Genomic DNA, 26,021 nt, shown 5'->3' with positions numbered 1-26,021 from the left:
TTATTCTCATTAGCGGTGTGTGAGGGCTCCAATTTCTCCACATTCTCACCAGCACTGGCTCTTATTTCTGTTTGGTTATAGTTATTCTTGTGGGTGGAAGGTGTTTCTCAGTGTGGTTTTGATTGACATTTCCCAATGACTAATGATATTGAACATCTTTGCATGTGCTTATATATTTGTATATATTCTTTGGAAAAATGTCTATTCAAATCCTTTGCTCATTTTTAAATTATCTTTTTATTGGGGCATCTGGGTGCCTCAGTTGGTAATCCTCCAATTCTTGGTTTTGGCTCAGGTCTTGATCTTGGGGTCCTGGGATCCAGCCCCGTGTTGGGCTCCCTGCTCAGCATGGAGTCTGCTTCTCTCTCTCTCCCTCTGCCCCTAGCCCCACTCATGTACACATTCACTCTCTAAAATAAAAAATCTTTAAAAAATTATCTTTTTATTGTTGAGTTGTAAGAATTCTTTATTCTAGATACAAGTCCCTTATCAGATATAGGATTTGCAAATATTTCTCCTATTCTGTGAGGTTGTCTTTTTGCTTACTTGATAGTATCCATCGAAGCACAAAAGTTTTTAATTTTGGTGAAGTCTAATTTATTGGCTTTTTGTTGTTGTTGCTTATGCTTTGGGTGTCCTATATAAGAATCCATTGCCAAATGCAATGTCACAAAGTCTTACCCCTATGTTTTCTTTTTTTTTTTTGCCCTTTTTTTTTTTTTTTTTTAAGATTTTTATTTATTTATTTGACAGCGAGAGAGGGAACACAAGCAGGGGGAATGGGAGAGGGAGAAGCAGGCTTCCCGCTAAGCAGGGAGCCCAATGTGGGGCTTGATCCCAGGACCCTGGAATCATGACCCAGGCCAAAGGCAGACCCTTAATGACTAAGCCACCCAGGCGCCCCTTTTAAAGATTTTTTATTTGTTCATTGGAGACACAGATAGAGCATGAGCAGGGGGAGAGGCAGAGGGAGAAGCAGACTCCCCACTCAGCAGGGAGCCCAATGTGGGGCTTGATCCCAGGACCCTGGAATCATGACCCAGGCCAAAGGCAGACCCTTAATGACTAAGCCACCCAGGCGCCCTGCTCCTATGTTTTCTTCTAAGAATTTTGTAATTTTAGCTCTTACACTTAGGTTGTTGATTAATTTTCAGTTAATTTTTGTATATTGTGTGGCAAAAGGGTCCAGCCTCATTCTTTTGCACGTGGCTATCCAGTTTTCCCAGCACAATTTGTTGAAAAGACCCCATTGAATTTTTATTCCATTGATCTGTAGGTCTATCCTTCTGTCGGTGCCACATTATCTTGATTAAAAACTTTTTGCTTTGTAGTGAGTTTTGAAATTGGGAAGCGTGTGTCCTCCAACTTTGTTCTTTGGTTATTCTGGGCCCCTTGAGTTTCCATGTCAATTTTAGGATCACCTTTTAATTTCTACAAAGGATTCAGCTAGGATTTTGATAGAGATTGCATTGAATCTGTAGATCAGTTTGGAGGGTATAGTTATCTTAATCATACTGACCTTCTAATTGTGATCATGGGATTTATTTCCATTTATTCAGAGCTTTTAAAATTTCTTTCATCATTGTTTTGTGCTTTTCAGAGTATAAGTTTTAATTTCTTTTGTTAAATTTCTAAGTATTTTATTCTCTTTGATGATGGTATTGTAATTGGAATTGTTTTCTTAATTTTATTTTAATTGTCCATAGATAATATATAGCAATACAATTTATTTTTGTATATTGATCTTGTGTCTTGCCTCCTTACTGAACCCATTTATTATATTAGTTTTAATAGTTTTTTTAGTGAATTCCTTAGTATTTTCTTTTTTAAAAAAATAAATAATTTAGGGGCGCCTGGGTGGCTCAGTCGTTAAGCGTCTGCCTTTGGCTCAGGTCATGATCTCAGGGTCCTGGGATCGAGCCCCGCATTGGGCTCCCTGCTCTGCGGGAAGCCTGCTTCTCCCTCTCCCACTCTCCCAGCTTGTGTTCCCTCTCTCGCTGTGTCTCATAAATAAATAAATAAATAAATAAATAAATAAATAAATAAATAAATAAAAAAAATAAATCTTTAAAAAAATAAATAAAATCTTTAAAAAAAATAATAATTTAGAGAGCGCCAGTGGGGGGAGGGGCAGAGGTGGGGGTGGAGAATCTCAAACAGACTCTGCGCTGAGTGTGGAGCCCCATGTAGAGCTTGATCTCCTGACCCTGAGATCACGACCTGAGCCAAATCAAGTGTCACTGAGCCAGCCAGGCACCCCCTTAGTATTTTCTATATACAAGATCATGTCATCTGTGAATAGAGATAGTTTCACTTCTTACTTTCCAGTTTGGATGTCGATTATATAGTTTTTCTTTTTCTTTTTCTTTTGCCTAACTGTTCTGGCTAGAACATCCAGCACAGTGATAAATAGAAATGATGACGGTGGTTAGTTTTATTCCTTATTTTATGGACAAAGTATCTGGTTTTCCATTAATAAGAATATTATTACCTGTTGTTTTTTTGTAACTGCCCTTTATCATGTTGAGGAACTTCCCTTCTATCTAGTTTATTATTTTTTTTTCTAATTTTTAATCAAGAAAGTGTTTGGAATTTTGTCAAATGCTTTCTTTATGACTGTTGAATTGATAATATGGTTTTTGTTTTTATTCTGTTCCTCTGGTGTATTATAGGCATTGATTTTTGGATAAACCAACTTTACTGTAATCCCACCAGGTCATGATGTATAATTCTTTTTTTTTTTTTTACGTTGTTGGATTTGGCTTGCTAGTCTTTTTGAGAATTTTTGTATCTATATTCATAAGCTATATTGGTCTGTAATTGTCTTGTGATGTCTTTGGTTTTGTTGTTGGGGTAATACTAGCCTCGTAGAATAAGTTGAGAAGTGTCCCCTCTCCTATATTAAGAGTTTCTGAAGAATTAGTATTAATTCTTCTTTAATGGCAGAATTCACAGCTGAAGCCATCTGGACCTGGGCTTTTCCTTGTGTAGCTTCTTGATTACTAATTCAGTTTTTTTATTTATTATAGATCTTTTTAGATTTTCCATTTCTTAGAGTCCGTTTTGGTAGTTTGTGTATTGCTAGAAATTGTCCATTTCATCCAAGCTCTTTAATTTATTGGCACCCAGTTGTTCATACTATTGGAACGTAGCTCATTGTAACCAAACAGTGCTGCAGGGAACATCCATCCTTGTGCTCACCCGGAAGCGTGTTTATAGCACAGATCCCTAAAAGAGGAATCACCGGGTCAGACGTCTGCATGTGTAATTGTTGATTGTTTCTGCCCTTTTGTCCTCTTCCTGCTCATCTTTCTAGCCTTATTGATTTGTGTAAATTCTTTCCGTCTAGGAATCTTGGTCTCCTGGAGAATGGAGTTGGTAAGAGTGCACAGAGCCAGTGGGAAGGATAGGTTCGGGAGCTGTGTGTTTCACGGCTGCTTCTGGGCAAGGGTGCTCGATGTGGGTGCCTGAAGCTCGTCCTCCATGCTGTATGTTCACACGGGGGGTTTCCAGACCCTGGAACCTGAACCGCTGGGGATCGGAGACTGTTACCTCTGACGGGCCAGCTGTGGCCTGGGGGGAGCTCATTTTAAGCCCCGTGACTCCACAAAGGTCCTTCCCATGGTGGTTCTCTCTGGGAACTCTGTGGGCAGGGGGCTCCAGGTAACTCTGGCCCATTGCTGCCTGCAGAGGGAGGGAGGCATGCTTTTGCTACGCAGGAAGAAGTGACAAGGACCTCCTTGTTTTTCATCATCACAGCTTTCTTTCTTTCCTATTCATCCGGGGACTGTGTGCTGGGTGCTCATTAACCCATGGCTTGCCAGGGCCCAGATGTGGGCAGTGACGTGAGGACAAGAAAGTGTAGCCTATTTTTATGGACGGGGACATGGGGAAAGTGCTGAGAGGTCTCTGTGCGTGTTTGTTAGGGTAGAGCCTCTAGCCCCTCACCCCTCTGTTCCACTTCCTTTTTCTGCTTTTTGCCTTTACCTGGAATTTACAAGGGGGGCACCAGAGCAGGTTAAACGTTTGGACTTACATAGTTCGAGATTTTTAGAATCATCTCTCCAGGTCCCTGGAGACTCCAGTTCAATGGTTTCCAGGCTTTGCTCACAAGCTCTTAGGGCCCCAAAGAGATTTTGGGGGCAAGGGGCCGGGGCAGGCATGTTAGGAGTTCAAGCCCCCAGGGGGGCTGTGCTTTCACTGGCTTTATATGTTGGAGTTCTAAGTGAGATGGCAGACCCAAGGGCCGTGTTGCCACAAAAGGCGGAAGACTACTTGTGTTGGGTACCTTGGCCCCACCGTTGGGCTGAGAACATCCCAAACAGGACTCCTCCTGCAGGCTGAATCCCGGGGCTGACAGGTGTCTTAGGGAACTTGGCTTTTCCCCAGGGCCTCACAGGCTCCTCTCTCTTGATGGAGACTGAGTGCCTGCTCTCCCCAGGGACATTTGCCAGCCTGGACGCGTGTCATTTTTTCTTTTGTTGTAGGGGGTGTTCTGGCCCTCCAGCCCTGCAAAGGCAAAATCAAATGACCTTCTCTCTTGATCCAAATGACTCTTGTCTCTGGGGAAGCACTGGACTAGGCTTACAGACAGTTGGTGAGGAGACTTTCTCAGCAGACCTCCTGGCTGACGCGTCCTCTTTGTGTCTTTCAGTCGGCGGAGTTCTTCGAGATGCTGGAGAAAATGCAGGTGAGCATCCCCGAACGACTTCGGTGGGGAGGCTGAGCCCTGGGTGGGGGGCATGCTGCAGTGACCGTGGGGGCAACACCACCAGGCAGAACTTGGGAGCCTTGGAGGGAGGGGCAGAGAAGAGAGAACTCCCAGTCTGCTGGCTGGGACTACCTCGGGTCGTTTTTGTGGTGAGTGGCACCGAGGATTCTGGGAAGGCTCCTGCCTGAAGAAGGGGAGTAGATAGAAAGCAGAAGTCCTCCAGCAGAGCAGATGGGGATACCATAACCCCACAGATGTGGGGAGGGCTTGAAAGGGTCCATTGTTCCTGGAATGGGTGGGAAAGAAAGTCTGAAAAAGGAAGCCCTTTCGTAGTGGAGGTCATCTTGTGTGTGGGAGGCAGAGCTGAGGGGGAGAGACCCACTGGGGGTCAAAGCCACACCTGACGCTCATTAGCACAAGTTCTTTCCCTTTTCTGAGCCTCTGGCTCCTGTTTTTTGTCTATTCACAGTACCATTTTCACCTTCCTCCGACACCAAATGTGTGGTGGTTTCTCCCCCACCAAGCAATTCTGTGACACCAGCTGGGTGTCCTACAGTCAACTCCACTCTGACCCTGTCTGCCCAGAGAGCATGTCTGATCCCACAGGGCAAGGGCTCTGCCTCACAAGACCGCCTCTCCCCCACTTCAGATGCCATCATCACCAGCAGGCCGTAGATTTGAGGTTCCCTTGGCCCCCTGCTCAGGTTCGATTAATTTGCTAGCATGGCTCACAGAGCCCAGAATCACTTACTTCCTGGATTATCAGTTTATTATAAAGGGATATAATTCAGGAACAGCCAGATGGAAGAGTTGTAGGGGGCCAGGTGCTGTGGGGCTGGCCTCCTCTGGATGTATCACTCTCCCTGTACTGCCATGTGCTCACCAACTGGAAGCTCCCTGAGCCCATTGTTTGTTTTTTTATGGAGGCTTCACTGCGTCGGCAGGATTGATTCACCCCGCAGCCCCTCTCCCCTCCCGGGAGGTTGGAGAGCTGGGACTGAATGTTCCAACCCTCTAATGGTTCCCCTGGCACCCAGCTCCGTCCTTAGGGGTGTCCCCAAAGACACCTCATTCACAAACATATGAATAACGTTAGGGCTTTCACCTTTATAGCTCTGGAGCTGTTTCAGAACTAAGGACAGAAGACGGAGTATTGTAACAAAAGATGCTCCCAAATGTTCCCATTGCTCTCATCACTTAGGAAATTCAACAGGTTTTTGGAGTTCTGTGCCAGGAATGGGGTGAAGACCAAAATATTTATTATTACAAATCATGCCACAGCCCTTATAAATAATAATTAAAATACCCGCATACACAGTTGTTGGGATGAAATGAGATAGTATATGTAAATACTTGCTAGACACTGCAGAAAAATCAGTGTTCGGAATGGATTTGGGGGCCTTTCTAATCACCCCTCACCGAGGGGCCAGGGCTCACAGGTAAGAACTGCTGCCCTGGGGAATAACGGGGGGGGGGGTTGTCCAGAAGTTTTAACTGATACAGGTGGGAAGGATGGGAAGAAGATGTTGATAATAACACATGTATTTTTTTGTAAAGGTTTTATTTATTTAGAGAGCATGAGTAGAAGTAGAGGGAGGGGCAGAGGGAGGGGGAGAGAGAATATCCCAAGCGGACTCTGCGCTAAGCAAGGAGCCCAATGCGGTGCTCAATCCCACGACCCTGAGATCATGACCTGAGCCAAAATCAAGAGTTGGACGCTTAACAGACTGAGCCACCCAGGCGCCCCTAGCTCATGTATTTTAAGCACTTTTCTCAGCTCAGACATTGACGAGTGTTAGTTCCTTTCTTCCTGGTAAAGCCCACAGGAAGCAGCTCTATTATCATCATTGTCCCCTTCTGTGTGGACCGCAGACTAATTCTGTATACATTTAGGGACCTCAGTCAAGCTGTGGAAAGAGGATTGGCACACGCTTTGACAGCGAGTGGCGGGAGGTAGTGTGTAATTACGAGCTCAGCTGCCTGGAGTAAAGCGGGGATTCTCACCCCGAGCCCATGGGGAAGCTGGCAGGGGATTTGTGGCTCACCCTGCCTTCCCTTCATTTGTTCCCACAACCCACCGGTCCCTCGCCCCCTGCGGGAGACCCCTGCCTCCCCCACAGAGCGCTCTCTGAGCACATAATTCAGCCTCACTTGACTGGCCTCCATTGTTTCTGTTACTAGATTGCTGGGCTTGACTTTTCAACCAGATTGGGACCCTCTTGAGGGCGGGAGTCTGGTTCCTATGCTCCCTCTGTATGTTCGTGGCAGCAGACATCCAAGGGTCTGCCTATTCCATGTCCGTTGAGACTGCCAGGGACTGAAATCAAACTTCCCGGGGTTTAGGTCCCTGCCTTGTGCCCCGCTGGACCCCAGCCTCTGAGAGGCCCACAGTTTCCAGCTCCTCTGTATGTACACAACTCACATACGGGGAAATACTGGGAGTGAAGCAGGTGGTGTGGTGTGGCCAGATCCTGTCCTTGTGTGTGGGTGCCACCTCTTCTCAGGCTGTGGCTGTGGAGACTGGGTCTCAGAGCCGTCAAGTGCCCAGGGTACTCTGTGAGTCGTGGGGAGCTGAAACTCAGATCCGGGGCTTCCCCCTCCCCCGAGAGTGGAGGAATTGGAAGAAGGGCACAATCCCTATGATATAGACTAAGTATACAAGATTTGGGTCCGTTTGGTCCTGGGTTCAAAGTCTTAACCCTGACACTGTCTAGCTGAGTGTCCTTGGTCAAGTCTCTCTACCTCTCTGATCCTCTATTTCTTCATGGTAGGGAAAAGGGGAGATAATGATAATGCCTATTGCAAAGGCAGACACAGAGCTGGGTGGTGGCTCTGTCAGAGAGGGAAGGGGGAGGGAAGAGGTTTGCTCTCCTGCCCAGGTGCTGTTCCCAGGTAGGGGTGACTCATGCAGGACAAACAAAACAAACTCCTGACATCACCCCCCTCCCCATCTGCCCAGTTTGCTTCCCTGGACAGGGTCTGCCAGGCCACCCAGGTGGTTTTCTCCCTGTGTGGGGAGAGGAGTACCTGTCCAGTGGGAGGGGTCCTCCCACGCCCTCCTGAGCAATGCTGCAGGGTGACTCAACCCCGCGAAGTCCAGAGAAGCCGAAGTCTAAATCCGACTGAGCAGGAGCCCTGGGCTCAAGCGCCTGTGGGATATGATCGTGCACTTGGACAGCCCAGCTTCAAATCCAGGCCCTGCTACTCGCTAGCTGTGCAACATCAGAAGCAGCCTGCTCCTTGTACCTCAGTTTCCCCTTGGTATAAAGGTGCTGGGGGCTTCATAGGAGACAACGGTGGCAAGGTGCTGAGGAAGCTTAAAATCCCCATGTTATGATTAGGATGGTCTTCTCTCCTAGTTGTCCCACCATTTCATACCCTTATTAATTTATTCAAGCAGTCTAATTTATTCAGTCGTGTGCTCCCCTCATTTATTTATTTATTTATTTATTTTATTCTTATGTTAATCCCCATACATCATTAGTTTTAGATGAAGTGTTCCATGATTCATTGTTTGTGCATAACACCCAGTGCTCCATGCAGAATGTGCCCTCCTCAATACCCACCACCAGGCTAACCCATCCTCCCACCCCCCTCCCCTCTAGAACCCTGTTTGTTTTTCAGAGTCCATCGTCTCTCATGGTTTGTCTACCCCTCCGATTTCCCCCGCTTCATTCTTCCCCTCCCGCTACCTTCTTCTTCTTTTTTTTTTTCTTAACATATATTGCATTATTTGTTTCAGAGGTACAGATCTGAGATTCAACAGTCTTGCACAATTCATGGCGCTTACCAGAGCGTGTGCTCCCCTCTTGAAAAAAAAACAATTAAGTCCGATCTTGACCATAGGACCACTGGACAAGGCACAGCTTCCCAGAAGCAAATGAGCCCCAGGCCCCCTGCCTGTCACCTGTGGGTCTGCACCCTGAGGAGGGAGAGAAGCTATGGTGGCAACAGTCCAGAGTGCTGGCTTTGACACCATTCAGATGTGGGTCCCCACCCTTGCCCCATACCTGCTGGTTCTGAGGGCCTGGCAAAGAGATTTCCGTGCCAGGATGACAACACTGCCTGGTAATATTGGTAATAGTGACCTATAGCAAAACTAGTCCCTTTCTAGGGCTTAGCACATCCTGCACATTTAACCTTTACCACAATAGTAGCTGCTGTCACCGTCCCCGTTTTGCAGATGGGAAGACTGAGCCACAAAGGTTTGGGACTTGCCCAAGGTCGTAAGTGGCAGTATTGGGATTTGAACCCTGGTGCTCTGGCTCGAGTCTATGCTCTTCCCTGCCTGTCCTCCTGCCTTACTTGGAGCTGCCATGAGGACTGAGTGTGACAAGGTGTGTGATGTGTAAGGACCCGGCACACATCCGCTATTGCTGCTATTACCAACCCTAACAAGGCAGGTGTTGGAGAATCCCAAGGGAACCCTCCATTTGGCCCCTATTTTATGACCTTTTCTCTTTCATGGATCCTCTTTTCCTTGTTTCCACAGGGGATCAAGCTTGAAGAGCAGAAGCCGGGCCCCCAGAAGAACAAGGTGGGCTGTGTGGATGAGGTGGCAGCCCGGTGGGCCCGGCATGGGGACGGCCGGCGTGCTGGGGTCTGTGGTCTTCCATCTGCCTTTCGCCAAGAGCTCCTTAAGTTGTGCCCATGTTCACTGGTGCACAGTGGGCAGTAGCAAGGCCCTGACTTGATGCCTTTAGGGAGCAGCCTTGGCGTGGAAGGCTGGGGTGGAAGCCTCGGGTGAGACCTAAGGCCTGTGGCTCAGCCTAGCTCTTCTGTACCTGCTTCTGCAAACAAACCGCACATGGCATTTTGGGGTATCAGGCTTTGGGTCCAGTGATCCTCAGCTCTCAGCTTCAGTTTCTTTTCCCAAGGCCGAGGGGTGCGGCTCATCACTTGGAGGTCAGCTCTTTTGCCTGAAGGCAGGGCTGGGTGGGATCAGGGGTCATCTTCCTGTTAAAGCTTCCTATGGGGTGAGCTGACGTCATGCAAGGCGTGAAATTCAGAGCCTTTGTGTACTGCGTTCAGGTTCTGTCAGTTTGGGGAAGCACTCAAGGGAAGCCAGATCCCAGCTGCCTCTCTGCTGTTCTTCATCTGGTGTTCTCTTTGCTGCTCTCTCAAAGCTCGAGCACAGCCTGCCAGGCACTCCCACCCCCCGACCTGGGAGAATGGAAAAACAACCCTCAAACTTCACGGGCACTGCTGGGTCTAACGGCAGCCTTATCTGGTTTGTCTTGCAGGATGACTATATCCCGTACCCCAGCATTGATGAGGTAGGAGCCCCCTAGCCTCACCGTAGCCTGCCCTGGGTCTCATCTCTGGGGTGGGCTGGGGCAGCTGGTGGTGCTGAGGGCCCTTGCCCCACCCCACGTGAGCGAGAGCCTCAGGCCTGGGATTTTACCTTTGTGGCCTCAGTTTTGCCGTTTCCAGACGGGGTGCTGATTGAAGCCTTGCAACTCTGGTGCTCCAGGGTCAGTAAAGCTGGGAGATGTTGTTGGGCTTAAATTTGGGGTTTGTGTTACCGTATTTGGCCTCAACTACAGGGGTCTCCACCTTGGAGCAGTTCAGAGGCGGGGGATACCACCACTGGCACCCCTCCCCTGCCCTCCCCCTGTAGAGCCAGGGCTGGCCGAAGTGCAAGACCTTCTCTCTGCCTCCAGGTTGTGGAAAAGGGAGGCCCGTACCCCCTGATTGTCCTGCCCCAGTTTGGGGGCTATTGGATCGAGGACCCAGAGAACGTGGGGACGCCGACCTCCCTTGGCAGCAGCATCTGTGAGGAGGAGGAAGAGGACAGTGTCAGCCCTAGCACGTTTGGCTATAAGCTTGAGTGCAGGGGTGAAGCCAGGGCCTACCGCAGGCATTTCCTGGGGAAGGTGAGGCTGAGGGCCCTGCATGAAAGCAGCTGCGGGCCGGGCAGGGAAATGCACCTGGCCCGGCCTCCTCCAGCATCCCTGTCTCCGTCTCTCCTCCTTCCTGGGCCTGCCTCCGTCCTGCTGTCCTGGCTGGGGAAGTACAACTAGCTCTGCTCCTGGGCGGGGGGACAGGGTGTGCAGAAGTCAGGAAGGCTCAGTGTGGTGGGTCCTTGGGGGCACCACTCCCAGCAGATGTTCTCGGAGGTGATGGGATGGGTAGTGTTGGGGGGTGAAGAAGGGTGAAGGAGAAAATGTGTTCTCACGCCTTGGAAGTCTTTGTCTCCATCTAAGTAGTCAAATCTCTCCTGTCCTCACTCCAGCAGGTCCCCAGGGCACTTGTACCAGATGAGATGAGCCTCTGATTGTTTATAAGTGGCAAAGTCACATTTCTTTAAATATATTCTGCTCTTCAGACTTGCCTGGTTTGGAAGTCCCGAGGGCAGGTTCCAGAAGTCTCCAGCCCAAGGCAGTTTTGCATAGTCTCAGCTGCATTGTTCAAATGCAGATTCCAGGGCCCCACGCTGATATGGCAGGTCTGGAGTGGGCTCCCTGAGCCTGAGGGAGGCCCGCTCTCCAGAAGACCTCCTAGCTCCCCATGCGTGGAGGAGCCAGGGTGCCTCCCAGCTTTATTCCTGCAAATGGTCTGAATCAGCCAGGGCTGCTCCCAGGGAGCAAGGAAGTGGATGTGTGGGGTCCTTGGAGAAGAACTTGAGCATCAGCGTTCAAGGTGGGCTTGAATGCTGGATCGGTCACTTACTGGTTGTGTGACCCTCGGCAGTTTTGTAATCTCCCTGGACACTGGTTTATCTATCTGTGAAATGGGGATGATGATATCATCTCCCCCATAAAGTTGTGGTCAGGATTAAAGGAGTCAGTGTGTGTTAAGTCCTTAGTCCATTGCCTGGCACATCCCAACGCCTGGGCCATTGGAATCTATTCCTGTGACCTTGCTCCTTCCCCTTCATCCTCCTTCCTCCCTCCTCAGCAGCAGCAACCACAGCAGTAGCATCCTTGTCTTTCCTCCTCCTTGCTACGGGGCTTCTTGCTCCTGGTGAAGGAGGTGATTTGGGGGGCCATGTCTGGAAGGTCCCCTCCTCCCTGTTAATACCTGATTTCTGTTTCTAGGATCACCTAAACTTTTACTGTACTGGCAGCAGTTTGGGGAACTTGCTCCTGTCCATCAAGTGTGAGGAGGCAGAGGGCATGGAGTATCTTCGGATCATTCTCAGGTGGGGCTCTGCACTGTTGGAGGCCACACCTCTAGTGGCAGGGACCCAGAAATACCAGTCTGACCAGTCTGGTCTGGGTGTGCTGGGGGGAACAGACCAGCCGGAATCCTGGGGCTGTGTTCTGGTCGCCAGGCCAAGAGACCAGGTGTTTATGTCAGCCGGGGGATTGTGGGAGTCAGAGTGGTATCCTAGTCTCAAGGTCACCTAGGCCATACCCCCACCTGCCTTTCTGTCTTGTGGGGGTATGGCTCAGAAGGAGTTTGGAAGGAAAACTAGAGCTGGCTCATTCTGCTGAGCTACAACTCCACATCGTCCTGGGAGAGCGTTTGCCAGAACGCTGCCTGTGGTGTGCATCCCGTCGGGAAGATAGATCCCAAAGCATCTGTGTGTGTGCTGGGTTCCCCGAGATGGAAAGGTGTTCACAATGGGAGCACTAATTTACAGCTAAGCCAGGCTAGCTCTCTCTCCTCAAGGGCAGGAGCTAGAACTGGTTTCTGTTTTTTTTGACTAACATGTTTTGTAAAACCTCCTTTGTACCAGGAAGTGTAATAGGTGCTGGGGATGCAATGATGACTGAGTGGTGGTCTGTTTTCTAAAGGCTTCTGGTCTAGTGGGAGGAAAAAAACAGAGGATTTTAGTATGTGTCACAGGTATTATTTTATTTATTTATTTATTTATTTATTTTTTTCACAAGTATTATTTTAGTGATATGCACAGGATTCTGTGGGAGCACAGAGTCTGTGTCTCATATATCTCTGTCCCTGGTGGGCTGGTGGAAAAGCCTGGAAGGCCAAGTGTTAGTGCTTAGCAGAGTGCTATGAACCTGTCAAGCTCTCAGTATATAGTTGTTGAATCTAATTGGAAGTCCTTGATGGTATTTGGAAAAAAAGCAATAACATTTTTTTCTGCCCAAATTTTGAGATAGGTATGGGAGGGAGCAGGGGCACATAGCTGTGCTGTGGAGAGGGGTGTGTGTGTGTGTGGTACAAGGAAGTTGTCAGCACCCATCCAATCTTGGTTTTTTATTAAGAAAGGAAGCAGTTTTCTTTACTGAAGTTCACTTGGCTAGAAATCATATTTGCAAGGCAAGGAGAAGTTAACTAAATTGTTAGAGCAAATTTTTTGAGGGAGTGATATGTGGATCCCCAACTCCAAATAGGATTTCGAGCTAGGTGAATCTCTGTAAAGAAAATTATTTCCTTTTTTAGTAAAAATCAGACTTAGATTGGGTAGGATTTCTGAGTAAGATGATAATTGAACACAAGGATCTAACTCCTTTTTTCCAATATTATATCCTATCTGAAATACTGCTTCAGAACTGAAAACTAGAGAAAGATGTCAAGAACACAACACACACTTTGAATATTTTAAGAAATAATTTACGGGGCAGTTAGGACTATAACGTAGATGATATTGAGAGTTGAAATCCAGCTCACCTTCCTTAGACAGCAATGTAACATGGGGATATATGAAATTGGAGATTCTGGGAGGGTCTTGTACTCTTTAGAGGTGAGTGTGAGCCCTGGAATAGTCAGGAGTCTTTCCACATGGAACCACTTTTGTTGTTTTGGGTCAACAGCATTTGAAATCAATCCTGAAGAGCCCAAGGGCAAGCTCAAATGTGGCTCTCCGAAATAGAAAACCAGTGAGTAGGGTGGCAGGAAGAAGCCATACACCAGCTAGGAAGTTGGACAATCACATCATGTACTTGGGGTGATGGCCAGGCCAAATTGAAAACCAGACATGAGAAAATTGGTCCCACAGCTTTAGAAGCTTTACCAGACACAAAGAAGAAATTATACAGAGGTGAAACTCCCTTGCAGGCAGCGACTCTTGTCCCAGCATCTTCCTTGTTCCCTGTAGGCTTCTGGATTATTTAATTGATGTCTTAAGATAACCAGCTCTCCAGTTTATGCTCTCTCTGTGTATGCTGTGAGAGTAGCCAAGAGGAGTCTATCCACTACTGGACATGAATAACAAGCCTGAGCAGATTTCTTCTTTTTCAAGTCTGGATATAAAGAAGAAGTAGGAAAAAAAAACCCTCACAGGTCAGGGAAAGAAAAGATTCTGCATCTAAAAAAGCATGACCTAGCATTTAGAAGGTAGGGAAATGACCAAATTTTAAGAAGGATTTACTACAGAAAGCCAAGTAAAATTTATTTATCTATTAAATTTGTATTTTCAGCAAACTTCCAGAAAAAATAAACTGTATGAAAGAAAAGACAAAAGATAAAATAGGACAGCAGAATGAGATGAAAAAGTTGCTGGTTAAATTAAGGAAAGAACATAAGAAAACTAAAAATGGCCAAAAAGAATTTTAAATGGTTTTAGAAGCAGTAAAGAGCAGAGTCTACTTGGTGGAAAACCCAGTTAGTAATATTGAGAGCAAGCTTAAGAGGCTTTCACATAATTCAGAGGAAAACACAACTCTAAAATGATGGGCAAAATTATAATGAATATGGAGGATAGTGAGCAGGAATTAAACATGTGGGTAATTGATGTTCTTAAGCTGATTGAAGATTTACTCTGCAGATCAAAATGACTCACTCAGTATCAGACAAAATCAGTGAAGGGAAACTAAAAAGCTGGACATATTTTGATGAAAATGTATTCCATGTATATAAAATCACTGGTAGAATGAAAACATTCCAAAATAAAGGAAGATAAAGAAAACATTAATGTATAGAAAAAGATAGAAAATAAACATAAAATAGAAGTAAGTCTGAGTACATGTGATGTATAATAAATATAAATGAATGATATTATACTATTAAATAGCAAAGATTCTCAGTTTGAGTCATCCCTCCACCCCCCACTAATCAATCAATGTATATGTATTTTATTAAAGAAAGTAACTCAGTATATTTAAAAAAAAAAGTGTTGAGAAAAAGTTATAGCAATCAAATACAAAAAGGTAGCACAGTTGGCATATTAATATGAAAAAGTAGAATTTGAGGCAAAAAAAAGCAATCAGTGTGACAAAAAGGGCTATTATCTATCCATAAAAGATAAAGCCTTGTTCAGTCAGGGCTTGATATGTACCAGACTTTGTCCAGGGATGGGGCTAATGTAAGGAATAAGCTCATCTCTTGTTACTTGGCTACAGAAAACATTCAGTACATATTAGGTATTCTTATTCCTGTTCTCTCACTTATTTTCTTCTTATGGACATGAATTATTTTATTTTATTTTAATTTTTTAGAAGATTTAATTTATTTATTTGACAGAGAGCGAGAGAGGGAACACAAGCAGGGGGAGTGGGAGAGGGAGAAGCAGCCTAATGACTGAGCCACCCAGGCGCCCGGACATGGATTATTTTAGTCTAGTGACGGTGATCCAAAGATAGATGGTATGAGAGAACTGAAAGAAGTTTATAAGAGCTTGAATGTGGAATGTGTGTCTGCATGTGTATATGTGTGAGTGTAAGTAAGGTTGAGAGATCATGCTGGAGAGGTAAGGAAAAGTTAAATCATGTATGGACTGTGTTTAGGAACTTAGATTTTCTTCTATGAGCCAGAGGAGAGCTCCTGAAAGGGGAATATCATGATGTGATTTATACTGTAGAATGATCACTGGCTAGAGTAAGGAGAATGTAATGGATGGAAGGCAAGGCCAGAAGCAGGAAGATGAGTGACAGGCTGCTGTGATGGGTCAGCTATTATCATGTGATTAGACAGGCCACAAGGTTGCATAAAGTGTATGCAACCAGTTCTGATGGGAACTGGACCAGGGTGCCTTGCACTGAGGATAGAGAAAAATGGATGGAAAGTTCCAAAACACCCAGGGAAAATTGACATTAAGAAAGACAGCTGAGGGACGCCTGGGTGGCTCAGTTGGTTAAGTGTGCCTTCAGTTCAGGTCATGATCCCGGGGTCCTGGGATAAAGCCCCACATCAGACACCCTGATCAGCAGGGAGCCTGCTTCTCCCTTCCCCTGCTCATGCTCTCACATGCTCTCTCTCTCAAATGAATAAATAAAAAATCTTAAAAAAAAAAAAAGCTGAAAACATCAACAAATGAGAGCTGGTTTTATTGCTGATGAGATGCAAATAATGGTATACTTTCAAAATGACTTAAATATATTTAATATCTGAAGAAAATAATAGCATCTATAAAAGTGATAATAAATTATGATACAGTGAATGAGTGGAAATGAATCAAGAATGGATATACCTGGGTACAAAATGAAAACAATTGGAATTATTGGAAATAAAACAGTTGAAGTTAAAAATCTCAATACATGGGATAAAATCTAGTCTAATATTGTCTGTTCAGAATCAAAGTGTGAATCTGTGCATTGGAAGATAGTCTCAAAGAATTCATCCAGAGCACAGCACAGATGGAGTGATGAAATACATGAAAAAGAAGGAAGATTTGTGGATAATAGACTGATAGGTCCCAGCATTTGTCTTAGAGTCTCAGAAGAAAGAGGAGAGAAGCCAGTGGAGAAGAGATAATCCGAAGAAATAATGGCTGAGAATATTTCAGAACAGAAGAAAGCACGCACTGGGGTGCTGAACATGATTATAAAACAAAGCAATACTAAGGGACACATCAAAGTGAAGCATTAGAACATCAAAGGGAAAGAGAACATTTTAAAGCTTCCTAAGGATAAAGTCACTCATCTATGAAGTAGTGACAACTGGGCTGAGATCTGACTTCTTATCAGCCACAGGACAACAGGACAGTATCTTTAAAATGTTGGAGGAAAGAAAGAAAGGAACGAAGGAAAGAAAGAATCCTTTAACCTAAAATTCTATACCCAGAGAAGCTATTGGCAAAGACAAAACTGTTTTCAGACAAAAAAATGAAGGGAGTGTACCACTCACAGACTCTCCCTGAAAGAATTACTAAAGGATGTACTTCAGCCAGAAGAAAAGAGAAACCAGGGGCACCTGGGTGACTTAGTTGGTTAAGCGTCTGCCTTCGGCTCAGGTCATGACCCCAGTGTCCTGGGATCGAGCCCCGCATCGGGCTCCCTACTCAGCGGGAAGCCTGCTTCTCCCTCTCCCACTTGTCCTGCTTGTGTTCTCTCTCTTACTGTCTCTCTCTCTGTCAATTAATTGAATAAATAAAATCTTAAAAAAAAAAAGAACAGAGAAACCAAAAGAAGAGATGCAATTAAAAAGTGGCCAGAGTGCCTGGGTGGTGCAGTCGGCTGAGTGTCTGACTATTGGTTTTGGCTCAGGTCAGGGTCATGGGATCGAGTCCCACATTGGGCTCTGCGCTCAGTGAGGAGTCTGCTTGGGTTCCTCTCTCCCTCTGCTCCTTCTGCTCATGTGTGTGAGTGCTCTCTCTCTCTCCCAAAATAAATAAATCTTAAAAAAAATAAAGTGGGGGGCGCCTGGGTGGCTCAGATGGTTAAGTGTCTGCCTTTGGCTCAGGTCATGATCCCAGGGTCCTGGGATTGAGCCCCGCATCAGGCTTCCAGCTGGGTGGGGAGTCTGCTTCTTCCTCTCCCTCTGCCTCTCTCCTTGCTTGTGCTCTCTCTGTCTCTCTCTCTCTGATGAATAAATAAAATCTTTTTTTTTTTCAGTTATATATGGTTTATTTTTTTAATATTTAATAAAATTTTCATTTTCTTTTTTTTTTTTTTAATTTTTTTATTCTTATGTTAATCCCCTTACATTACAACATTAGTTTTAGATGAAGTGTTCCATGATTCATTGTTTGTGCACAACACCCAGTGCTCCATGCAGAATGTGCCCTCCTAAATACCCACCACCAGGCTAACCCATCCTCCCACCCCCCTCCCCTCTAGAACCCTGTTTGTTTTTCAGAGTCCATCGTCTCTCATGGTTCGTCTACCCCTCCGATTTCCCCCGCTTCATTCTTCCCCTCCTGCTACCTTCTTCTTCTTCTTTTTTTTTTTTCTTAACATATATTGCATTATTTGTTTCAGAGGTACAGATCTGAGATTCAACAGTCTTGCACAATTCACAGCGCTTACCAGAGCACATACACTCCCCAGTGTCTATCACCCAGTCACCCCATCCCTCCCACCCCACCCCCCACTCCAACAACACTCAGTTTGTTTCCTGCGATTAAGAATTCCTCATATCAGTGAGATCATATGATACATGTCTTTCTCTGTTTGACTTATTTCACTCAACATAATACCCTCCAGTTCCATCCACGTTGTTGCAAATGGCAATATCTCATTCCTTTTGATGGCTGCATAATATTCCATTGTATATATATACCACATCTTCTTTATCCATTCATCTGTCGATGGACATCTTGGCTCTTTCCACAGTTTGGCTATTGTGGACATTGCTGCTATAAACATCGGGGTGCACGTACCCCTTCGGATCCCTACTTTTGTATCTTTGGGGTAAATACCCAGTAGTGCAATTGCTGGCTCATATGGTAGCTCTATTTTCAACTTTTTGAGGAACCTCCATACAGTTTTCCAGAGTGGCTGCACCAGTTTGCATTCCCACCAACAGTGTAGGAGGGTTCCCCTTTCTCCGCATCCCCGCCAACATCTGTCGTTTCCTGACTTGTTAATTTTAGCCATTCTGACTGGTGTGAGGTGATACCTCATTGAGGTTTTGATTTGGATTTCCCTGATGCCGAGCGATATTGAGCACTTTTTCATGTGTCTGTTGGCCATTTGGATGTCTTCTTTGGAAAAATGTCTGTTCATGTCTTCTGCCCATTTCTTAATTGGATTCTTTGTTCTTTGGGTGTTGAGTTTGATGAGTTCTTTATAGATTTTGGATACTAGCCCTTTATCTGATATGTCATTTGCAAATATCTTCTCCCATTCTGTCGGTTGTCTTTTGGTTTTCTTAACTGTTTCCTTTGCTTTGCAAAAGCTTTTTATCTTGATGAAGTCCCAATAGTTCATTTTTGCCCTCGCTTCCCTTGCCTTTGGCGATGTTTCTAGGAAGAAGTTGCTTCGGCTGAGGTCAAAGAGGTTGTTGCCTGTGTTCTCCTTTAGGATTTTGATGGACTCCTGTCTCACATTGAGGTCTTTCAGCCATTTGGAGTCTATTTTTGTGTGTGGTGTAAGGAAGTGGTCCAGTTTCATTCTTCTGCATGTGTCTATCCAATTTTCCCAACACCATTTGTTGAAGAGACTGTCTTTGTTCCATTGGACATTCTTTCCTGCTTTGTCGAAGATTAGTTGACCATAGAGTTGAGGGTCCATTTCTGGGCTCTCTATTCTGTTCCATTGATCTATGTGTCTGTTTTTGTGCCAGTACCATGCTGTCTTGATGATGACAGCTTTGTAATAGAGCTTGAAGTCCGGAATTGTGATGCCACCGGCTTTGCTTTTCTTTTTCAATATTCTTCTGGCTATGCGGGGTCTTTTCTGGTTCCATACAAATTTTAGGATTATTTGTTCCATTTCTTTGAAAAAAGTGGATGGTATTTTGATGGGGATTGCATTGAATGTGTAGATTGCTCTAGGTAGCATTGACATCTTCACAATATTTGTTCTTCCAATCCATGAGCATGGAACGTTTTTCCATTTCTTTGTGTCTTCCTCAATTTCTTTCATGAGTATTTTATAGTTTTCTGAGTAAAGATCCTTTGTCTCTTTGGTTAGATTTATTCCTAGGTATCTTATGGTTTTGGGTGCAATTGTAAATGGGATCGACTCCTTAATTTCTCTTTCTTCTGTCTTGTTGTTGGTGTATAGGAATGCCACCGACTTCTGTGCATTGATTTTATATCCTGCCACTTTACTGAATTCCTGTATGAGTTCTAGCAGTTTTGGGGTGGAGTCTTTTGGGTTTTCCACATAAAGTATCATATCATCTGCAAAGAGTGAGAGTTTGACTTCTTCTTTGCTAATTTGGATGCCTTTGGTTTCTTTTTGTTGTCTGATTGCTGTGGCTAGGACTTCCAATACTATGTTGAATAGCAGTGGTGATAGTGGACATCCCTGCCGCGTTCCTGACCTGAGGGGGAAAGCTCTCAGTTTTTCCCCATTGAGAATAATATTTGCTGTAGGTTTTTCATAGATGGCTTTTATGATATTGAGGTATGTACCCTCTATCCCTATACTCTGAAGAGTTTTGATCAAGAAAGGATGCTGTACTTTGTCAAAAGCTTTTTCTGCATCTATTGAGAGGATCATATGATTCTTGTTCTTTCCTTTGTTAATGTACTGTATCACATTGATTGATTTGCGGATGTTGAACCAACCTTGCAGCCCAGGGATAAATTCCACTTGGTCATGGTGAATAATCCTTTTAATGTACTGTTGGATCCTATTGGCTAGTATTTTGGTGAGAATTTTGGCATCCATGTTCATCAGGGATATTGGTCTGTAATTCTCCTTTTTGATGGGGTCTTTGTCTGGTTTGGGGATCAAGGTAATGCTGGCCTCATAAAATGAGTTTGGAAGTTTTCCTTCCGTTTCGATTTTTTGGAACAGTTTCAGAAGAATAGGTATTAATTCTTCTTGAAATGTTTGGTAGAATTCCCCTGGGAAGCCATCTGGCCCTGGGCTTTTGTTTTTTGGGAGATTTTTGATGACTGCTTCAATTTCCTTAGTGGTTATAGGTCTGTTCAGGTTTTCTATTTCATCCTGGTTCAGTTTTGGTAGTTGATACATCTCTAGGAATGCATCCATCTCTTCCAGGTTATCTAATTTGCTGGCATAGAGTTGCTCATAATATGTTCTTATAATTGTTTGTATTTCTTTGGTGTTGGTTGTGATCTCTCCTCTTTCATTCATGATTTTGTTGATTTGGGTCATTTCTCTTCTCTTTTTGATAAGTCTGGCCAGGGGTTTATCAATCTTGTTAATTCTTTCAAAGAACCAGCTCCTAGTTTCGTTGATCTGTTCTACTGTTCTTTTAGTTTCTATTTCATTGATTTCTGCTCTGATCTTTATGATTTCTCTTCTCCTGCTGGGTTTAGGCTTTATTTGCTGTTCTTTCTCCAGCTCCTTTAGGTGTAGGGTTAGGTTGTGTACTTGAGACCTTTCTTGTTTCTTGAGAAAGGCTTGTATTGCTATATACTTTCCTCTTAGGACTGCCTTTGCTGCATCCCAAAGATTTTGAACAGTTGTGTTTTCATTTTCATTGGTTTCCATGTATTTTTTTAATTCTTCTTTAATTTCCTGGTTGACCCATTCATTCTTCAGTAGGATGCTCTTTAGCCTCCATGTATTTGAGTTCTTTCCGACTTTCCTCTTGGGATTGAGTTCTAGTTTCAAAGCATTGTGGTCTGAAAATAGGCAGGGAATGATCCCAATCTTTTGGTACCGGTTGAGACCTGATTTATGACCTAGGATGTGATCGATTCTGGAGAATGTTCCATGGGCACTAGAGAAGAATGTGTATTCCGTTGCTTTGGGGTGGAATGTTCTGAATATGTCTGTGAAGTCCATTTGGTCCAGTGTGTCATTTAAAGTCTTTATTTCCTTGTTGATCTTTTGCTTAGATGATCTGTCCATTTCAGTGAAGGGGGTGTTAAAGTCCCCCACTATTATTGTATTGTTGTTGATGTGTTTCTTTGCTTTTGTTATTAATTGCCTTATATAATTGGCTGCTCCCATGTTAGGGGCATAGATATTTACAATTGTTAGATCTTCTTGTTGGATAGATCCTTTAAGTAGGATATAGTGTCCTTCCTCATCTCTTATTACAGTCTTTGGTTTAAAATCTAATTTGTCTGATATAAGGATTGCCACCCCAGCTTTCTTTTGGTGTCCATTAGCATGGTAAATGGTTTTCCACCCCCTCACTTTCAATCTGGGGGTGTCTTTGGGTCTAAAATGAGTCTCTTGCAGACAGCATATCGATGGATCTTGTTTTTTAATCCAGTCTGTTAGCCTGTGTCTTTTGATTGGGGCATTTAGCCCATTTACATTCAAGGTAACTATTGAAAGATAGGAATTTAGTGCCATTGTATTGCCTGTAAGGTGACTGTTACCGTATATTGTCTGTGTTCCTTTCTGGTCTATGTTGCTTTTAGGGTCTCTCTTTGCTTAGAGGACCCCTTTCAAGATTTCCTGTAGGGCTGGTTTTGTGTTTGCAAATTCCTTTAGTTTTTGTTTGTCCTGGAAGCTTTTTATCTCTCCTTCAATTTTCAATGACAGCCTAGCTGGATAGAGTATTCTTGGCTGCATATTTTTCTCATTTAGTGCTCTGAATATATCCTGCCAGTCCTTTCTGGCCTGCCAGGTCTCTGTGGAGAGGTCTGTTGCCAATCTAATGTTTCTACCCTTGTAGGTTACATATCTCTTCTCCCGAGCTGCTTTCAGGATTTTCTCTTTGTCTCTGAGACTCGTAAGTTTTACTATTAGATGTCGGGGAGTTGACCTATTTTTATTGATTTTGAGAGGGGTTCTCTGTGCTTCCTGGATTTTCATGCCTGTTTCTTTCCCCAAATTAGGGAAGTTCTCTGCTATAATTTGCTCCATTATACCTTCTGCCCCTCTCTCTCTTTCTTCTTCTTCTGGGATCCCAATTATTCTAATGTTGTTTCGTCTTATGGTATCGCTTATCTCTCGAATTCTGCCCTCATGATCCAGTAGTTGTTTATCTCTCTTTTTCTCAGCTTCTTTATTTTCCAGCATTTCATCTTCTATATTACTGATTCTCTCTTCTGCCTCATTTATTCTAGCAGTTAGCGCCCCCAATTTTGATTGCACCTCATTAATAGCCTTTTTGATTTCTACTTGGTTGGATTTTAGCTCTTTTACTTCTCCAGAAAGAGTTTCTCTAATAACTTCCATATTTTTTTCAAGCCCAGCTAGTATCTTTAAAGTGATGATTCTGAACTCTAGATCTGACATCGTACTAATGTCTGTATTGAGTAGGTCCCTGGCAGTCGGTACTGCCTCTTGTTCTTTTTGTTGAGGTGATTTTTTCCGTCTCGTCATTTTGTGCAGAGGAGAATAGATTAATGAGAGAACAAAATGCTAGCAGAGTAACCACGTCCCCAGAAAATATACTCTAAACAAATCAGAAAAGACCTGAAGCAGTGGGATAAGAAGGGGAAAGAGAGAAAAAAGAAAAAGAAAAAAAAAGAAAAAGATAAAAACAAAAACAAACAAAACAAAACAACAACAACAAAAGAAAAACCAGAATGTGATCAAATATGATCTATATGGTATATAGATCAGTGCCACACACTAGATTTGGGGTGTGTTTTGGTCTTTTAGAAGAAAGTGTCTCCCAAAATTTTAAAGAAAGAAAAAGATATATGTACAAAAATAAGGGTTGATATGATGAAGGGATAGAAAATGACTGTAAAAATGGAAATTATAAAAAATTTTATAAAAGGAATTGATAAGAAGTTGTTTGAAAAAGAAAGAAGAAGATTTAAAAAAAGAAAAAAGAAAAAGAAAAAAAAAGGGAGAGGATGTGATCAGGCAGGGGAATAGAAAACACCATATACTAGAGATTTAGGGTATATTTTAATCTGTTAGAAGAAACTATCTCAAAATTTTAAAGAGAGAACAACTTATATATATAAGCCAAAAATATGGGTAACTACTATGAAGGGATAGAATATGACTCTAAAAATGAAAAATAAAAATGTTTTTTTTTTTAAAAAAAGGGATTGATAAGATGTTGTTTGAAAAAGGGAAAAAGAAAAATTCAAAAAGAAATAAAAAGACAAAAAGACAGTTAAAAAAAAAATTAACTTTAAAAGACTAAGGAATCATGGTAAAAAAGCCGTGAATTCTATGTGCAGTATTCCCCTAGCGCTGGAGTTCTGCCGTTCTCATTGATCGGTAAACTTGGTCTTGGCTGGCTGTTCTCGCTGATCTTCTGGGGAGGGGCCTGTTGCCATGGTTTCCAAATGTCTCTGCCGGAGGCGGAATTGCCCCGCCCTTGCCCCCTCCCGGCTAAGTCATCTGCTCAGGTTTGCTCTCCGGGGCTTTTGTTCCCTGCGAGCTTTCCGTACAGCTTTGGAGGCGGAGCGTGAAAATGGCGGCCTCCCAATCTCCGCCCCGGAGGAGCCGAGAACTCGGGCCTGCTCCTCAGTGAGCCCCCAGAGAAAAGCCGTCAGTCACTCCCGTCTCCCCGGTCTCCGGCTGCACTCCATGCTCAACCGGCCTGTGACCGCGCGTTTCTATCTCTGGCACCCGACCCGGTCTGGAGTCTCCAAACCCAGCAGATCCCTGCGGTGCCCTCCCGCGCGGCTCCTCCCGGGGGAGGAAGGTGAGTCTCCCCGGATCTGCCGCTTGTTGGGTCCCTGCTGGAGGAGCAGTGGCCCGGCTGTGCCGCGGATCACGGTTTATGGCCACCCCGAGCTGAGAGCCCGCGCCTGGGCTCCGCCTCTGCAGCCGGCTTCCCTGCTCCGATACCTGGGAGCTCTGCCACCCTCAGGCACCCCCGGTCCTTCTGTGACCCCGAGGGTCCTGAGACCACACTGTCCCGGAGGGTTCCACCCCCCGCTTAGCCACCAGAGTGACGTCCCTCGGCGGAGCAGACTTTTAAAAGTTCCGATTTTGTGCTCCGTGGTTCTATCACTTGCCAGAAGCGGCCGACGGAGGCCCCTCCCCCGCCGTCTATCCTCCCGAATATCGCCTCGGATTCACTTCTCCGCACGTCCTACCTTCCAGAAAGTGGTCGCTTTTCTGTTCAGAAAGTTGTTGCTCTTCTTTTCTTTGATCTCCTGTTGGGTTTGTAGGTGTTCAGAATGGTTTGATCCCTATCCAGCTGAATTCCTGAGAGGAGACGAAATCCAGGTCTCCTACTCCTCCGCCATCTTGCTCCGCCCCCCCTAAATAAAATCTTTTTAAAAAAAATAAATAAAGTGGCATTTTCAGACCACAATGCTTTGAAACTAGAACTCAATCACAAGAGGAAAGTCGGAAAGAACTCAAATACATGGAGGCTAAAGAGCATCCTACTGAAGAATGAATGGGTCATCCAGGAAATTAAGGAAGAATTAAAAAAATTCATGGAAACCAATGAAAATGAAAACACAACTATTCAAAATCTTTGGGATGCAGCAAAGGCAGTCCTAAGAGGAAAGTATATAGCAATACAAGCCTTTCTCAAGAAACAAGAAAGGTCTCAAGTACACAACCTAACCCTACACCTAAAGGAGCTGGAGAAAGAACAGCAAATAAAGCCTAAACCCAGCAGGAGAAGAGAAATCATAAAGATCAGAGCAGAAATCAATGAAATAGAAACTAAAAGAACAGTAGAACAGATCAACGAAACTAGGAGCCGGTTCTTTGAAAGAATTAACAAGATTGATAAACCCCTGGCCAGACTTATCAAAGAGAAAAGAGAAAGGACCCAAATCAACAAAATCATGAATGAAAGAGGAGAGATCACAACCAACACCAAAGAAATACAAACAATTATAAGAACATATTATGAGCAACTCTATGCCAGCAAATTAGATAACCTGGAAGAAATGGAGGCATTCCTAGAGATGTATCAACTACCAAAACTGAACCAGGAAGAAATAGAAAACCCGAACAGACCTATAACCACTAAGGAAATTGAAGCAGTCATCAAAAATCTCCCAAAAAACAAAAGCCCAGGGCCAGATGGCTTCCCAGGGGAATTTTACCAAACATTTCAAGAAGAATTAATACCTATTCATCTGAAACTGTTCCAAAAAATAGAAATGGAAGGAAAACTTCCAAACTCATTTTATGAGGCCAGCATTACCTTGATCCCCAAACCAGACAAAGACCCCATCAAAAAGGAGAATTACAGACCAATATCCCTGATGAACATGGATGCCAAAATTCTCACCAAAATACTAGCCAATAGGATCCAACAGTACATTAAAAGGATGATTCACCACGACCAAGTGGGATTTATCCCTGGGCTGCAAGGTTGGTTCAACATCCGCAAATCAATCAACGTGATACAATACGTTAACAAAAGAAAGAACAAGAATCCTATGATCCTCTCAATAGATGCAGAAAAAGCATTTGGCAAAGTACAGCATCCTTTCTTGATCAAAACTCTTCAGAGTATAGGCATAGAGGGTCTATACCTCAATATCATAAAAGCCATCTATGAAAAACCTACAGCGAATATCACTCTCAATGGGGAAAAACTGAGAGCTTTCCCCCTAAGGTCAGGAACACGGCAGGGATGTCCACTATCACCCCTGCTATTCAACATAGTATTGGAAGTCCTAGCCACAGCAATCAGACAACAAAAAGAAATCAAAGGCATCCCAATCGGCAAAGAAGAAGTCAAACTCTCACTCTTTGCA

General features: G+C 44.3%; 1 protein-coding gene across 3 annotated transcripts in view; it reads left to right on the top strand.

Annotated features, from left to right (window-relative positions):
• RAP1GAP2 (RAP1 GTPase activating protein 2) overlaps positions 1 to 26,021 on the top strand; it is a 237,350-nt gene that overhangs the window by 160,812 nt on the left and 50,517 nt on the right. For all 3 annotated transcript variants that reach the window (XM_064583725.1, XM_064583727.1, XM_064583726.1), the window contains 5 exons: positions 4,655 to 4,690; positions 9,204 to 9,248; positions 9,955 to 9,987; positions 10,375 to 10,587; positions 11,752 to 11,855. In XM_064583725.1, the coding sequence (XP_064439795.1) occupies positions 4,655 to 4,690; positions 9,204 to 9,248; positions 9,955 to 9,987; positions 10,375 to 10,587; positions 11,752 to 11,855 (431 nt within the window). The remainder of the gene's footprint in view (positions 1 to 4,654; positions 4,691 to 9,203; positions 9,249 to 9,954; positions 9,988 to 10,374; positions 10,588 to 11,751; positions 11,856 to 26,021) is intronic.

The sequence above is a fragment of the Mirounga angustirostris genome, unplaced genomic scaffold (assembly GCF_029215605.1).
Source record: "Mirounga angustirostris isolate CCGP_5_RB_7025 unplaced genomic scaffold, mMirAng1.0.hap1 SCAF_17, whole genome shotgun sequence".
Lineage (NCBI taxonomy): Eukaryota > Metazoa > Chordata > Mammalia > Carnivora > Phocidae > Mirounga > Mirounga angustirostris.
Note: the sequence above shows the minus strand (reverse complement) of the source record. Positions and strands in the feature narration are given on the sequence as shown.